The sequence below is a fragment of the Crocuta crocuta genome, unplaced genomic scaffold, assembly GCF_008692635.1.
Source record: "Crocuta crocuta isolate KB4526 unplaced genomic scaffold, BGI_CrCroc_1.0 scaffold267, whole genome shotgun sequence".
In the NCBI taxonomy this organism is placed as follows: domain Eukaryota; kingdom Metazoa; phylum Chordata; class Mammalia; order Carnivora; family Hyaenidae; genus Crocuta; species Crocuta crocuta.
Window position 1 is genome coordinate 4,508,032 of NW_027531899.1, and position 14,845 is coordinate 4,522,876.

At 55.5% G+C, this 14,845-nt stretch overlaps 1 protein-coding gene across 2 annotated transcripts in view; it reads right to left on the reverse strand.

Moving 5' to 3' along the window:
* The window catches only part of MAG (myelin associated glycoprotein), a 14,342-nt gene extending 3,249 nt beyond the window's left edge, over positions 1-11,093 (reverse strand). For both annotated transcript variants that reach the window (XM_077773730.1, XM_077773731.1), the window contains exons 1-6: positions 11,030-11,093; positions 9,164-9,223; positions 8,623-8,691; positions 8,094-8,462; positions 6,067-6,621; positions 4,663-4,923 (exon numbers count right to left, since the gene is read on the reverse strand). In XM_077773730.1, the coding sequence (XP_077629856.1) occupies positions 4,663-4,923; positions 6,067-6,621; positions 8,094-8,462; positions 8,623-8,668 (1,231 nt within the window). In that variant the 5' untranslated portion in view covers positions 8,669-8,691; positions 9,164-9,223; positions 11,030-11,093. The remainder of the gene's footprint in view (positions 1-4,662; positions 4,924-6,066; positions 6,622-8,093; positions 8,463-8,622; positions 8,692-9,163; positions 9,224-11,029) is intronic.
* Between the last annotated feature and the right edge of the window lie 3,752 nt (positions 11,094-14,845).

Below are 14,845 nucleotides of genomic sequence, written 5' to 3' on the forward strand. Positions count from 1 at the left end.
CCCCATGTCACTTACAGTGAAATCCAAATTCATTTCCTGGTTTTGCAAGCCTCTCCCACCCACCGAGGGACGCAGCTGCACTAATCTTCTCTCACCGTGGCTCCTTCCCGGCAGCACTAGCCTCCTCACTCTTTCTAGAGCTCATGGAGCTTTTTCCCAGCTCGGGGTCTTTGGGTTCCCCCCTCAGCCCGGAACACTTCCTTGATACCTGCTGAACTCAGTCCCTTACTCTATGCAGGCTCTGCTCAGATGACACGTCTTTCGGCTACCACTCACGGAAACCGTGCCTCGCTTCACTATGTCCTGCCCGTCAGGTTGGGGTTTGACCCCCAACCATGTTAGATTATTGATATGGCTGGTCTCTTACGTCCATCAAGACAGGCTATCACTCTGTCCCCACGCTGAGAACGCGCCTTTCACATAGCGGAGCTCTGTAACATGGGCATGGGCTGCAGAATTCCGGGGGCTCCCCTTTCTGGCTGCCCCGTAGATGCGCCTGCCGACTCCTTAGAGCCCCCTTGCATCCTGACCGTCCCTCCCTCGGGGGGGTCCTCCGCGGCCGCTGGCACCAGCCCCCACCCTCCACCCAAGATCATGGTGTTGAGCCTCCCTTTGTTGCCATTTGTATTACAAAAATGAGACTGGTCTGGATTTTCTGTTCATTTTCCAAAATATGATATTATAATAGGATCTCGAGTGTTGCTTTTTTAAAATTTAAATCCAAGTTAGTTAACTTGAATGTTTCTTTTTATTTTATTTCTAAAATTGTTGCTATGTTTATTTATTTTTGAGAGACAGAGAGAGAGGTTGAAGGAGGAGTAGAGTGAGGGAGACAGAGGATCTGAAGTAGGCTCTGCGTTGACCACACAGAGCCTGACACAGAGCTCGAACTTACAAACTGCGAGATGACCTGAGCCGAAGTCAGACACTTAACCGACTGAGCCAGCCAGGTGCCCCTGAATGTTGCTTTTTAAAACTATGCTCTCTTTCCCTCCTGAAGATTCTAGCGCTAGAGTCCGCTCACTCTAGACTGAGCTCTGGTTCTCAGTCCTGACCAAAACCCACTGATACATGGGCAAAAGACTCTCAGGCCATCAGTCTCCTACTTATTTTCAATTTCCAGGAAAAAAAAAAAAAAAGAAGAAGCAAGTCACAGTGATGGACCAGGAGTCACGTGACCGGATTCAAACTAGTGATTCCAGTCCGAACCTCAGTGTGTTCCTGCATCTAAATCTAGATAATTAAACATATACAGGCCCCAATTCTGCCCCGGCAGACATGCACTGTGCTTGCTGTGGTGTTAACGAGTTAACACACCACAGAGTAAATTAATAATGACAAACCTGAACCAACAGCTATTACATTAAAAAACAAAAAACAAACCAAAAAAAACCCCTTTCATTCAAGACTGCACTGCTGTGCTCCGGCGACAGCATCCGGCCACCCTGCCCACATGTGCTCAGTATCTCTGCAGCTCTGCAGGCAGCCTTGGGATGCCTAGGAAACCCTGACTGACCCTATACAGACCCCGAGTTCCACAAAGAATGGGGAGTTTGGTGAGGGATAGCTTTGGCTTGAAGCCCAGCTCTGCCCCGATCGGGCCATTCAGCTTTCCTGAGGTGTCCAGGAGAGAGTTGGGGTTTTTTTGTTTGTTTTGTTTTTAATATTTTATTTATTTCTAGGAGAGAGAGACAGCATGAGCAGGGGAGGGTCAGAGAGAGAGGGAGTCACTGACTCTGAAACAGGCTCCAGGCTCTGAGCCGGCAGTCAGCACAGAGCCCGACGCGGGGCTCGAACCCACGAACCGCGAGATCATGACCTAAGCGAAAGTCGGACGCTTAACCGACTAAGCCACCCAGGTGCCCCTCCACGAGAGAGTTTTTATCCATGCAAACAGGAGTATTGGTCCTTACTGGAAAGGAGCTACGTGAACTCTGAAGATGGGCTCACGTGCGAGGCTCCTGAGGATTTAGGATGAGAGAAACAGGACCATTCCAGCAGAGGGAGCATGTGAGCAAAGCCTCGGCAGCAGGAAAGGCAGGGCGGGCATCCAGCCCGCAGTCCAAGGGAGAGATTAGCTGGGAATGACACCTCAGTCTTTCGGAGCACATAGGACATGTCAGACAAGGCACTGTGGGGGCTCACTAATCTCCGCAGTCTTCACAACCGCCTTTGGGGCGAGCTACTGCCCTCATACCCATTTTTCAGTGGAGAGGCTCAGCAAAGGTGAAGCCACTTGGCTGGGATCATGCAGCAACGTGGGGACAGAGCTGGGCTGCTGACCAGCTCTGTCTGGTGCTGGACACCAGTTTCCTTCTATTAAACTGAGGTGAAGAACCGTCCCTCACAATTACGTTGCTTCCAGACCAAAATAGGTCAACGTGTGCCGATGGCTCTGACTAGTCCCCTGCACACAAGCGCTCCGTAGAGGTGAGTACCGTCTGCATGTCCCACGCTGTGCTGGCCCTGGGATCAGCACGTAAGAGGGAAAACCTGCACTAGGACACCCGCCATGGTCAGTGAGCATGAAACCCCTGGTGCTACAGGCCAAAGCCTTCGGGGGATAGAAAGGGGCCTTGGTGAAGCCTAAGGGGCTCAGCAGGTGTTGGGGGCAGGGCAGGTGGGGGGCACAGCTGCTCCTCAACTCCAGCAGAATGAAGGCCTTCCACTCCAAATGTGTTTGTGATCAAAAGAAGCCAGATTGGAGCACCTGGGTGGCTCAGTCAGTTACGTGGCCAACTTCCGCTCAGGTTATAATCTCGCAGTTTGTGGGTTCAAGCCCCACTTCGGGCTCTGTGCTGACAGCTCATAGCCCAGAGCCTGCTTTGGATTCTGTGTCTCCCCCTCTCTCTAGCCCTCCCCTTTCATGCTCTGTCTCTCAATAATAAATAAACTTTAAAAAAGAAAAAAAAGAAGGGCACTTGTGGAGATGGGCACAGGGTGTTATATGGAAACCAACTTGACAATAAACTATTTAAAAAATAAAAATAGGTATTTTTAAAAAAGAAGCCAGATTAAATAAGTCCTTGGATCCCAAGGGCTGCGGGGAGGTGAAGCAGCCAGACGTTTGAGAGCTGAGGCAGATGAGAGTCCAGAAGGATCCTGGCTCTAAACAACCTTCCTAGCTGCATGCATTCTGACCTCGGTTTTCTCCTCCCTCAAAGAAGAGATGATGACGGCACATACGTGCTTCACAGGGGGACCACAGAGGCTCAGCAAAGTAGCACCTGCAGAGGTTATAATCCTGCCCAGAGCAGACCATTCATGACCACTCATTCTTATTACATAGGAGTCTGTGACTACAAATGTATGTGAGCTGGGGTGGTGTGTGCGTTTGGCGGCTTCCATCAGATTCTCTGGGGGCCCTCTGGGTCTGAAATTTAAGATCCGCTGGCTTAGGGTGTGACAGGGAAAGGGGGTGAAGCAGCAGGAGGAAGCCTGGCCCAGGAGGGCAAGCGTGGAGAAAGCAGAGGACCCCACCACACGCGATCACCTCGGATGCCGCAAGCAGAGAATGTGTGCAGAGGCGAAAGGCTAGCAGAACCCCTCTGCCGTGGAAGGCGGCCTCCAGAAATAATCTGTATCTACCACGTGCTGATCATCGCCACATACACGGTATTGGGTATGGACTGTGCTCAATACCTTCCGGCAAACTTGTGTGGTGGGGACCGCTGTGGAGGGGGGGTGTTAATGGAAGCGGGGAGTGGTAAAGTCTGGAGACGAGGGTCAGAGGGCCAGGCAGGAGCCAAAAGGGAAGCAGGGGAGATGGAAATATGGAGATGACACTCCAGAGGGAATTGCGGCAGGACAGGGAGCGGAAATTCCCTCAAGGTGACTTGGGAGCCACGGTCCCGAATGCCGGCCCATGCCAGGGTGGGGGCAGGGCTGCTAGTGGTGATGTCGGGGGAGGTGCTGGTTGCCAGTGGAATGATGAGTTTCATTTCGAAGACAGTCAGCTTTCTATGTGCATCCATCCCACCTCTCAGGCTATTAGCTGTATCTGCTAATAAAGCTGGGTGACCTCTTGGTCCCCTCCCCTACACCACAGAGACACACTGCCCTCTGCACAGAACAACTCTTTGATCAATGTATTCCGATGTAGTAACAGAGGATGAGGTCAACTATGGCAGCACAGAAAAGTGGGGCCAGACTGCCTGGATGTGAACCGTTTTCTGGCTGTGTGACTTTGGGGAAGTGGCATAACCTCTCTGGGCCTTGGTTTGCTTCTCTGGAAACTGGAGACAGGAAGAGAACCTTCCTCGTGGGAATGTCTATGAGGAGGAAATGAGTGGATCCCTGTACAGAGCTTCCGGCAATGCCTGGTACACAGCAATGCAGCACAGGGGTTAGATGTCGTGGTTACTGTTGAATGCAAAGGGGCCGCAGCACACAATCCGGAAGGCTCTTTGGTGAAAAGCGTGCCCCAGGATGTGAGAACACAGTAGTCTCAGGGGGGACTTTTAATTTCTTGCCGTGGATTCAGCCTCCCTACCTTCCCCATTCTCATCTGCTGGTGCAGAGCTGACCCCGGGTTGGGACGCATGGAAGTTTTCCAGTAATGCAGGTGCCCCCACCGAACCATCCACCGAGGCGGGGAATGTGGAAGGAGATCAAGTCCAGCCGGCTGTCAGCAGGGGAGGGGAGAGGGGGTGGGGTACTCACACTCCACGGATAGGTTGAAGGTGGTGGCCCTCTGGCCATACTGGTTCTCAGCCACACACCAGTACTCCCCATCGTCCTCAGGCGTGACGGCAGGCAGCTCCAGCTGTAGCTCGCTCTCGTAGATGACCGTGGCCAGAATCTGCTTCTCCTTGAAGATGGTGAGAATAGGATCCGGGTTGCTCTGTGTGGAGCACAAGATGGAGACCGTCTCCCCCTCCACGGCCACCATTGTCCCGTTCACCATCGGCTTCCGGGGTGCATCTGGGGGGCAGGACAGGGGGCCGATGGTCAGAAGCCAAGGGTGCCTCTTCTGCCAGCCAACTCCCAGCCCCAGTGTGACCCCATCTACCCCACCCGAGCGCACCTGCTCAGGGTGGCTCAGGTGACCCCTGTTCTGGCTATCAACACGGGCTCTGCAGCTGAGTACTTGTGGGCGAGTCTCAGCTCTGCGCCTTCCCAGCTGTGAGTGGACCCATCTCCTAAACTCCCCGGGCTCCGAACCTCTCCGGGCCTCACTGTTCTTATCTGGAAACTGCGCTTCATCAGAGTCCCAACCTCACAGGAGCCACAGAGAACCTAACTGACAGGCACCATTTTAACCTGAACAAGGGAAGGTGAAGATTTCCCAACCACGTGAGTAGACCCTATGTAAGTCAACAAATACATAGGAGGCAAGATGGGGATAAGTGCTTTGAAGAAAAATTAATGTGATGGGAAATCAGAGAGTTACAGTTTTCACTGGGATGGGAAAGGGATGGTAAGGGAAGGCCTCCCTGAGTCTAGAAGAAGGGGGCCAGGGCCAGCCATGGGGATGTCTGGAGGAAGAGTATTTGTGTAAAGCACTCAGAAACTGCTGAGTAAATCTTGGCGGTAGCTGTCATTATTATTATGTGCAGCCCTGGGCATTTTGCCTCAATAAATATTTGTGAATGAGTGAATGAATGAATGACCTCTCCTTGGTTCCTGACAAAGAACCTCATCTGACCAGCCCCTCCCCACGGGACTCCATAACATACACAGTGCAGGCAAGGGGCTGGCTGAGGACTGGGGCCCCCTCCTTCCTCCCACTAGAACCACAATGGGGCTCATTTTGAAATGCAGATTTCCAGGGCCAAGACCTCCTCCCAGAGCAGCCAAGGCTGTCCGGGGAAACTGAGGCTTCCCTGGGCTGTGGGGCTCCATCTGTCTTCCCACCCTGTCCCAGGAGGAGAGTGGCGCACAGTAGGTGTTCACCAGATACTTGTGGGACACATGCGGGAACACCTTGACCTGAAGCCCTCCTCTCCATCTTCACCTCCACCGTGTTTATGGTCTGGAGGAGCCCTCCCCGGCAGTGCCTGCGCGAGGCCAGTTTCCCCAGTCTCTCTGCCCCAGGGCCGCTGCGGGCGTGTGCAGGACACTCACACATGACACTGAGCCCCACGGTGCGGTTCTCCTGGCCATAGGCGTTCTCTGCCAGGCAGGCGTAGACGCCGTCCTCCGCGGGGGTCACCTCTTCCAGATCCAGGAACAGGCTCTCAGCCACCGCCTCCCGGAGCACCGAGCCGTCCCGCATCCAGGTCAGCAGCGGCAGCGGGTTGCTGTCAGCCCCACAGAGCAGGCTGACATGCGAGCCCTCGATGGCCTCCACCGAGGCGTTCATCTCCACAATCACCGGGGGGTCTGAGGCCGGGGGGGGGGCACAAGTNTCGAACTGCAGGGTAGTGTTGGGGAAGGAGGCCTGGCAGCCCAGCCGGTGGCCGTTGGCCTCCCGAGTGGGCACGAAGTGTAGCAGCGACACCTGCACCCAGGTGCCCTCGTCCTCGCGCAGCCGACCCAGCACGGTGGGCTCCCCCAGCCCGTCGTGGCCCAGCCAGCTCAGCTCCGGGCGCAGCTCTGGACAGTTGTCAGGCACCATGCAGCTGACCTCGACTTCCCTGCCTGCCACCACCTCCGGGGGGACCACGATGTTGGGGGTGTCTAGATGAAGGGGGAGCGGGGAGAGCTGAGGAAGCAGCACTGGGCTACAGGACACCTCTACCTTGGTACCTGGTCCCCTCTCCATCCTTGGATTCAGAATTCCCCCCAGCCTTCTCTCCTCCTGTTACCTGTCACCCAGGGGTCCCCCACAGTCAACCACAGGTGTGCAAGAATGAAACTAAGGTTCTAACGCCCGAGTACTTGACAGTAGTTTGACTTGCCAGTCCTTCTGGCCGTGCTAGTAAGTGGGTAATATTATTTTGCTCATTTTTGAGATGAGGAATCCTACAGAGGCCACAGCTAATGTGGAGTAAAACTGAACTTCAAACCCTATCACTCTGGCTTCATCGTCTGTGCTCTGGATAAGACGTTATATCCCTTAAGAAACTTCTCTCCAGGGCGCCTGGGTGGCTCAGTCAGCTAAGGGTCCGACTTCAGCTCAGGTCATGATCTCACGATTCACAGGTTCAAGCCCTTGGTCAGGCTCTGTGCTGACAGCTCAGAGCCTGGAGCCTGCTTCTCTCCCAGCCCCTGCCCTGCCTGCACTCTGTCTCTCTCTCTCTCAAAAATAAATAATAAATGTTAAAAACAACTTTTCTCCTTCCCTGTGTTTTCTTTGGTTTATTTTCTGTGTGTGTGTGTGTGTGTGTGTGTGTGTGTGGTGTGCCGCAGATGTGTCTATGTCTGGCTGTGCCAGTGGGATCTCTTTCTGCATCGTGGCTGTGATCTGGCTCATTTAGACTCTGTGCTGACAGGAAACCCAAATCTAAGGGCTCCATGCTATAGGGCCTCTCAGACATTAGGCAGCGTGCCCTACTCTGATTGCCAAATCTGTCCCAGAACTGCATTTTATTTGGCCTAAATTTAGGATTAAAAAAAAAAAAATCTGAATCAGCAGAGCTGATGTTTAGGAATTAGGAGATTACACAGAAAAATACACAGTTCTGGTTTCTCTTAAAATTCAGACTGCCCGAGGGCAATATCTGTGCATTCTCCCACATCACCAGTTACCCCAGCAGGGTCCCCTGTGCCAGGCGCTGCTCTGAGCTCTCAATAACCATTCACTCAGTGAGCTGTAAGTGCTATTCGCACCCCCATCTTACAGAAGAGGAAAGCACTGCCCAGAGAAGGTAAGTAACTTGTCCACAGTCACCCAGCTAACACAGGGATCCAGAGGCCTTACCCCTAACCCCTGGGCTCCACTGCATTTCTCCTAGTTGTTTCTAGAAGAGGAAGAGCGCTCATATTCATCTCTGAGGGCAACAGGACCATCCGGGGCCCTACTTTGCTGTCGTCTGCCTGGTCCGTGTGGGTGTTCCGGTTTGCACCCCCCGCCCCAGCCAGACCGAGAAGTCCCCGGACCTGCCAGCCCAGACCTCCCTGGAAAGGTCCTGGGGAGGCCTCTGTGCTGCCCCCAGCACCCCCCGGCACTGCCCCAGCCCCCAGCCCCCGCACACCCTCTGGGGACTCACTGATGATGTCCAGGACGCTGTGCTCAGAGAAGGTGTACTGGTTGTAGCCCCCGAGGTCCCCGCGGAAGTAGTACTTGCCGCCCAGCTCCGGGCTGAGGCTGCTGAGCAGGAGGGTGCAGTTGCGCATGCCCAGGTCCCCCAGGAGGCGGCTGCGGCCCTGGAAGCTCTCGTGCACGACTTGGGTTCGAGACTTGAAGACCACGGGGGGATAGTTTTTCGGGTAGGGGCTGTTGAAGTACCAGACGCCATGCACGACCGCCGGCCGCAGCTCGTCGGGGAAGTCAAAGCGGCAGGGGATGGAGACGCACGTGCCCTCGAAGGCAGAGATGGACGAGGGCATCCAGGCACCCCAGTGACCCCCTCGGGAGGCTGCAGGCAAGCAGGACCACTGAGGTGGAAGGACACATCTTCCCTGATCACCGCCCCGCCCCCACTTCCATCGCCTGCCACCCCCCAGGGGTCCAGGGGCCCACAGAAACAACCCCAGCCTGCTCAGCGCCCCAGGACCCCCAGCACCCCTAACTCGTACCTGAAATCATAATCCAGAACAGAGGCAGTGTCGTGAGGAATATCATTTTGTACAGCAAGCGAGCTACAGCTGGAGAGGGGAGAGGTCAGAACTAAAGGCCAGGGGAGGGGCGAGGGGTGCTTCTATTAAGGCCTCAGGAAGGGCCTGTGCAGACGTTAGCTGCTGCTGGTATTACCTGTTATTGCAAACATTGCTATGACATTGACCACGTACCAAGCCTCAATGCTTTACTCTGCTATATTAATTCATTTGATCTCTTTGAGGGAGGTGCAGTTATAACCCACACTTTATAGCTGAGGTCCAGAGAGGTTAAGTCACTTGCCCAAGGCCACACAGCCTATAAGTGGCAGAGTTAGGATTTAAGCTTTGTCTGCCCAGCTCTGGGGTCTGCAGACTTAACCACCGAACTACCCTGATAATTATCCTCATTGTCCTAATGCCCCTGGGCATCTCCAGAAAGTAAGGACAGAGCCAGGGCTGGGCCAGCAGCAGGAAGCAGGGGAAGCCAGGGGGAAAGAGAAGTTGGAACCCTGCCCCTCACCTCTGTCTCCCTGAGTTGGGAATGTCTTCCGGTCTCACTTGAAGCAGTCAGCCCGCCAACCTGGAACGAGAATCAGACAGGTGCCCCCCTGCCGCCCTCTTTCAGGGTCCGCTATGAGTGGTGACCGCTGTAAGGCTGCCCGTGTGGTGCTCTGATGCTCAGGACCCTCCCACACAGCCCGGCAGCTACTTTGTGGCCACGGCCCACCCCAAGCTGTGATGGCTAAGAACTCTGGGGAGGGAAGGGGGAGCGGCAGAGCATTGGGGTTGGGGGGGAGGCGGGCAGGGCGGTGAGTGGGGTGAGGGAGCAGATGTCCCACGGCTGAGGCCTGGGGGTGGCAGGCAGGGACCCGGCCCATCAATGACCGGGTTTCACAGCATCAGCATTCCCGGCATGCCGCGGGAATTCCTGCCGCCCTCTCCCACCCCACAGACAGCCCCTGGTGTCCCCACCCTCCCACCCCAGAGGCCCGGCCCGGTACAAAAGAGCCCTGTTCACTCAGGATGAGGGTGTCTCATCCTGGGGGGCTTCTCGGGTAGGTGGGATGGGAGAAGAGTCGGGCACTCCTGGCGGGGCTCCGAGAAGGGCGGGGCAGGACCAGGGGTTGGGAGTGGGTGAGTCCCTGGCACCCGGCTGCTCTGTGGGTCGCCTCAGGGTCGAAGCCAGTGTTTCCAAGTGGCTGCCTTTCCTGGCCTCCGCTGCCCTTCTTCCCACGGACACAGACGTATGCACAGTCAGACACATGCAAATGCTGCTACGAAATGTGACAGACCTAGACCCGACCAGAAGGATAGGCTCACACGGCAGAGACTCGGGCGCGCACTGGTCAGAGCCCTGCACCCGCAGACGGGCACCGAGACCCCTGCTCCCGCAGAACGCGCTGACACACATACAGTCCCAGAAGCATGCTGCGTGGCCCCCCCCACACCTGGGCTGGCGTGGGCACGGCATTCAGGCGCACGCATGGACCTGCCTGCCGTCCAGGCTCACAGAGGGACACAGACCTACACACACACTGGGGTGTAGCTAAGGACAGACCCACCCAGACACACCCTGATGGACACGGGGCCGATGCCACCCTTGCCCCTGTGACAGGAAGGCACAGGAGATAGACACAGGTGAGGGCCAGCCACAGGACCCAGGCTGACTTGTGAAACAAGCTTGTGGACCACCAGATTTTCATGGGGGGTAAAAACTGGTTCCTGGGGTGCGGGCCAGAAAAGTCTTAGCAGTTACAATGCAGTGTGAAGTCTCGAAAGGGCCGCAGTGCATTAACACACATACAGTATATCTGCAGTAATAACATTCCGTGGCGGGAGTGGGAAACACGGTCTGCAACTTTTCCTTAGTGGGGTGTAACGAGAACGAGGTTGAGGAACACTGATGTAGATCAAGGCTGACCCAGGGGAGGTGTGTGTGTGCGGGCACGTGCACACATACGCACGCCTGTGGCACCAGGCGCTAGAACTTGCTCACTCACAGCGCCCCACCCCCACCCCCTCACAGACAGCAGGATGCAGGTATCTGATCACCTGCCCCAGACCACTTCCACCGACCTCAGGAGCCCTAGGGCGGCCTTTCCCGCAGAACGCCCACCGCGGGGATGCTGAGGAGGGCCCTTCGTCCCTCTTCTCTGTGGCTTCTTCCCTAAGCCCGGTCACTGTCCCTGCCGTGGTCCCAGCCCCTTCCCAAAGCAGTCCCGAGCAGTACCCCGCTCCATCCTAAAATGGTGGCCCTTGCTGGTGACCATCCATGGCCCGGAGCACCTGGCCTTACGCATGCTTCCGGGTGCCCCTTGCCGCCCCCCTCAGCCCCAGTCCCCTGCCCTCCACCTCATTGGTGGCCCCTCTTGGCCGCGGTACTCACTTGGGTACTCTTGCTTCTGCACCCTCTGCTCCACCGGCCCAGCTCACAGTCCCCTGGCCTCCCAGGGTCCAGCCCCCCACTTGCCAGCCCGTCCCCTCCCCCCGGGTGCCAGGGGCCGCCTGCCTCCAGGGCCCAGCTCCTCCCTGCCCCCGAGGGAGGGGGGCACAAAGGGGCCCTTGTCACCACCGCTGGAACTGGGCAGCCTGACGCCTGGGTTCTACTCGCTCCTTCCTGGAGGGGATGGGAGGAAGCAGCCTCACTTGTCCCCCCTCCTCCATCACTGAGCACCCTAGCTCTGGGTCCCTGGGCGGGCCTTCTAATAACTCTAGAAGTCTCAGGCCGAGACACAGAAGGCCTTGTCCTCAGCATCTAGGGGAGGTCGGTGGCAAGAGCAGGTATAACCTCAGACCCAAGAGGCCACACAGGGCGTGAGCAGGGGCAGACAGGACCTGCCTGCTCTTGGCTTCAGCATCACCTCCACCCTCTCTTGAATCGCTTCCCAGGGTCACGTTTGGTGCCCACATCCTAGTCTATTTTCCAGGCTCTTCTTGCCATCACAAATGACCGTATGGATTGACTGCCTTCTCTCATGAGACCTTGGCCTCCAGAAGGAGGACTTTGCCTGCTTATCCCCAGTCTGTCCTGTTTGTAGAGTGGCTCCTGGCACAGAGTTGAGCTTTATAACCCCAGAGCAGGTGCATGAATGTGTCGCTCAAATACCCAGTGGCGCTTCTACCTGGAGACCTTTGCACATACTTGTTCCTTCTTCCTGGACAGGTCCCCCTACCTCATCCCGCTCCCCACTCGGCCACTGGCCACAGCCTGTGCGGTCTGTACACTCCCAGCCTGGACGCCACTTCCTCTGGACGCCTGCCCTGCCCGTCTCACCAAGCCAAGCCCCTCCATTCAAACGCGGCCCTGTCCTTCCAGAGCCCTCTGCACCCTTGCCCACTGCGCTCTGGGCGCGCTCCTTCCGCACGAGCACGGGAGCTCCCGGAGAGCAGGGTCTCTGCCTGTCTGTCCAGTTCACTGTCTGTCACCTAGAACAGTGCCTGGGGCACAGAGGGGCTTATCGAGGGCTCTGTTTACTCTTTGAGCTGGTGAGGACCGTTTGTGTATAGATTCCAGATTCCACAGCGATCCTCTTTGGTCGTGACCTCTGCAGGGTGCTTGTACGGGGAGAGGCGGGTGGAGGGAGCTGGTGGCACCATGATTAAGTGTAGTAATGGTTTGACCAGGAGCTGTCCAGTCACACCGGCACATCTTCTGTCCTCCTTCAGGCCAAAGCAGTTTTTGGGGAATGAGGGGGACAGGGGCTCCTTTCTCCCAAGGGAGAACTTGGCCAGGATGGGGAGGGTGAGGGGCAGGGAAATCCCTCAGACCCAGGCGTGTGGAGTCAGAGAAAGCTGGATGGAGGGGGAGGGGGAGTCCCACCCCCACCTCAAGCTTCATGATGTCAGACTCTGCCCGTGCCTTTCCCAGACAGGGACAAAGGCCCATTGAGAGTGGGGTGGGGCTTGAACGCCTGGGTCCTGGAGAAGAGAGGGGCCTGGTGCCTGGGCTCTGGAGGAGGACACTGAGCTTCTGGGCTACTCATATGTCACAGCCTTCAGCCTCAACACCAACCCCACTGGGGGCATGTATCTGTGCAGTTTGCGAGTCCATCTCCTCTTTAGGTGTGAACCAAAGGCTGTTTCGGAGGTGGGTAGGATGCACAGGCAAGTTCATCCACAGAGAGCACTGGCAACCAGGCTGAAATCTGCAATCCTGGGTCCCCAGGCCGCAGGAGGATGGGGAGCTGGGGAGCCTGAGCCTGTCTAAAGGGGGAGCCACCACTCTGATCCAGCTGTGCCTTCCAAACCCAGCAGGTGTGTCAGGGCTGCTGTGACAGAGTACCACACACCGGGTGGCTCAAAAGACAGAAATTGATTGTCTCCCAGGGCTGGAGCCTGCAGTCTGACGTCAAGATGTTGGCAGGCTCAGTCCTGAGTGCTGGGGGGAAGGATCTGCTCATAGATATCTGGCTCTTAGATGACGGTCTTCATGTTCACATGGTGTTCTTCCTGTATACAGGCCTCTGTGTCCAAATCCCTGCTTTTCATAAGGACACTAGCCCTATTGGATTAGGATCCACCCTACTGACCTCATTTTAACTTGATTATGTCTAAAGAGACCCTGTTTCCAAGTCAGGTCACAATCCTAGGAGTTAGGACTTCAACATTTAAATGTAAGGGGTAGCGGGGGGCACCTGGGTAGCTCAGTCGATTAAGCATCCGACTTCGGCTCAGGTCATGATCTCACAGTTTGTGGGTTCGAGCCCCATGTCGGGCTCTGTGCTGATAGCTCAGAGCCTGAACCTGCTTCAGATTCTGTGTCTCCTTCTCTCTCTGCCCCTCCCCTGCTTGTGCAAGCCTCTCTGTCTCTCTCTTTCAAAAATAAATAAATATTAAAAAGAAATTAAGTGTGAGGGGTGGACAGAGGTCAACTCATAACTCATAAGCAGCTAAACCACCCGATAAACTGAATACTAGAGACAATTCTCCTTTTTCAGATGAGGAGGCGGGGTCTCAGTGGAGAGAAGATGCCTGCGAGATACTGCACTAATGGGAGACCAAGCTGCCTGCCTCGCCTTCCTCCCCCCACTCTTCAGCCTCCATTCAGGAAAATCACTCCCAGAGGACGAGCCTTTCACGGCTTCCAAGGCAGAAGGTAGAGGGTGGCTGTATCCAGGACAGATCTGGCTCCCTGGCTGGGTTTACTTTGACTCAGAAAGTGTGGATTACAACAAATAAAATCCCTTTAATCAGTTGCTGATATTTTTAAAAAATCAGGAAATTTCACATAAAACTAAGCATAGCTGCCTTCTCTTGAAAAGAAGCTTTAGCCGTGTTTGGCCCGCCTTTGGGCACGACTGCCATCTCCCGGTCCCCCTTTGGATACCCAGGCCTCCCTATGGATACAAAACACTGGGGCCAAACGGCCAAGGCCCCTTGTCACCATGCTAGTGCCGATGTTTTCTTAGGAGCTGAGAAGATAGTAAAATGGATTTCTCTGTTTCTATCAGAAGTGGGGAAATGGGATAAATTGAGAGGGATATGGTCCCAAGAGCGATGGAAAGGAACCTATCTCCTCATGGAGGTGATGGGTGTTCTCCCAGTGGGTCAGGTGCGTGTGTCCTTACTGAGATCACAGAGCTTCCCACGTGCTCCTCTGAAACAAACCCACCATTCCTCCCTCATTCACTGTGCCTGTCTGGAAGGTCATTGCTTTTTCTCGAACTCTTTGGTGTCAGGACTCCTTTCTACTCTGCAAAATTTTCCAGGACTCCAAAACAACTCGTGTTTATGTGGGTTGTATCTATACCTGCTCAATGTATTCGAAATTGAGGCCGGGACCCTTTTACAGCAAGAGGACACACGAGTGCATAACCCATTACCGTCAGAGCGATGAGGTTGTCCCGTGTCACGGAAGGGAGGTGAAAAAGGCAAATGACGGTTTTGTAGTTTCCACCGTGTGGAGCCTTGTGAGGAGTCCTCAGACCTTGCTCTGGGAACCCTTGTGGGGAATCTGAACTTGTTACCCCCGTTTCAAGAAGAGTTCAAGGAGAGGCAACTGGGCTTAACTTCCAGCCCCTGCTGTGGGGCGGGGGTGGGGGAACAGGGAACAAACTTCCTTCACCAAGCCTCCTTGCCAAACCCAGCTCACATGAGCCCTGCACACCCCATGGAGCACCGGCCCTTACAAGACAGGGGCCAGAACAAGCCTCTGGCATTGGCCTTGGGTGGGGAGAAAGGGCAACAGACACTCTGGGATGGA